The sequence below is a fragment of the Amphimedon queenslandica genome, unplaced genomic scaffold (genome assembly GCF_000090795.2).
Source record: "Amphimedon queenslandica unplaced genomic scaffold, v1.1 AMPQUscaffold_11681, whole genome shotgun sequence".
In the NCBI taxonomy this organism is placed as follows: domain Eukaryota; kingdom Metazoa; phylum Porifera; class Demospongiae; order Haplosclerida; family Niphatidae; genus Amphimedon; species Amphimedon queenslandica.
The window spans coordinates 1-1544 of record NW_003548077.1 but is presented as its reverse complement, the minus strand read 5'-3'; the positions used below and the strand labels follow the sequence as shown (position 1 = coordinate 1544).

At 36.3% G+C, this 1544-nt stretch overlaps 1 protein-coding gene across 1 annotated transcript; it reads left to right on the top strand.

The window, feature by feature from the left end:
• The first annotated feature begins 629 nt into the window (after window positions 1–629).
• On the top strand, window positions 630–1536 carry LOC109589046 (translocation protein SEC63 homolog). The gene is made up of 4 exons (XM_020005166.1): window positions 630–744; window positions 803–902; window positions 1216–1336; window positions 1386–1536. The coding sequence occupies exons 1-4, from the start codon at window positions 630–632 to the stop codon at window positions 1500–1502; spliced, it is 453 nt and encodes a 150-aa protein (XP_019860725.1). The 3' UTR covers window positions 1503–1536.
• Window positions 1537–1544: the final 8 nt, after the last annotated feature.

Sequence of the window (1544 nt, the reverse complement as noted above, 5' to 3'; positions counted from 1 at the left end):
AACCCCTAGTGCACCACACTGTTGTAAAAATTTTTTTTTTTAAAGAAAGAGAAGTTGAAGCAACAATCTTGTGCTGCCTTTGGATTATATAAAGTATGTATATCAATTCACAGTAATAAAATAATTGTTTTTTAAAACTTCATTTTTCAGGTTGCAGACCCTATGTATAAACCAATGGCTACCGTTTACGTAACGTAAGAGTTGAAATTATCTCTACTCTTGCGTTACGTAAACGGTGGCCATTGGTTTATACAGCACTTCCTGTTTTAACGTATGGCCTTACCTTACGTTAACTTTGCAGTGTAAATCCACCTTAAGCTAGGTTTACATTCGACGAAACGGTGAAAAGTGCGTGGGCGCTTTGACCTTTTGACGCAAAAACGCTTTGAAGTTGACGCAAAATTGGTCAAATTTCAATTTTGCGTTCATTTGCATTGCGTTTTGTGTCGAGTGTAAACCTAGCTTTAAGCAGGAGCAGCTTGATTAGCAGTGCGTCTTTCTAAAAGCGATAGGGCGTGTCTAACAATAATCATTAGGGGCGCGTCTACCCTAACCACGTGTACACACGTGTCCTAAGTGTTATCACTTATCAGACATTCACTAATTGTTGACACACCCATTGACTCTTGATGGTTCAGATAGAGTTTGACGAGGGAACTGGTACCTTTCCTTATTTCATAGTCCTTCTCTACGGGATATTTCTACTAGTTATAACTTACTTCCTTTGGCCTAAGAGCAAGAAAAGTGAATTGAATTAGTACTGTATTTTGGGCTTTAATTAGAACATTAATGTCTTTGTTAGGAGATGACAGAGGGAGTGAGTGCCAGTGTGGGCCATGTTGTCAGAAAAGAAATAAAGTGGAGAAGGGACAGGCTATAGATAAACTATTAAAAATAATACGGTAAATATTAATGATGTCATTTATATCAATTACCGTATAGCAAAAAATTGTGTGGCCCAAAAGTTGTGTGGATTTTGTTTTTTTTCAAAATTCACAGACAATAAAATCTGCAAAATATGATTCAATATGGGTTCAAAATAGCTGAAAAGTAGAAAACTGCAAAAATTAAAGTGACAAAATTGATTTCTTGAAATGATTTGTGAAATTTTGGGCCATGAAAATTTTCCGCTATACGGTATTGCATTAGTATGGATCATGTACAGTAATGATTGTCTATATATATCAGTTAGTCTCTTGTTTGTTTGTTTGTTAGTTATTTAGTATTATTGGTGTGCTGGTTGTTCTTATTTTGGTTGATTTATTGGGCAGTGACACAAGAGCCAGTTGGTGAATCTGAAGAATGGGATCCATTTAAAACACTAGGGATTGACAGGGTATACAGTATCATAATATCCAGCTGTCTTTAATGGATCAGTTCTTTAGGGAGCTACTGTGTCTCAGATCAAGAAGCAGTACAAGTTATTAAGTATGACCCATCATCCTGATAAAGGAGGGGACCCTGAGGTATTCACTAAAATAGCTAAAGCTTACGAAGCGTAAGTCCCTCCATAAAGAGACTATCATGATATGCGTACATGTATA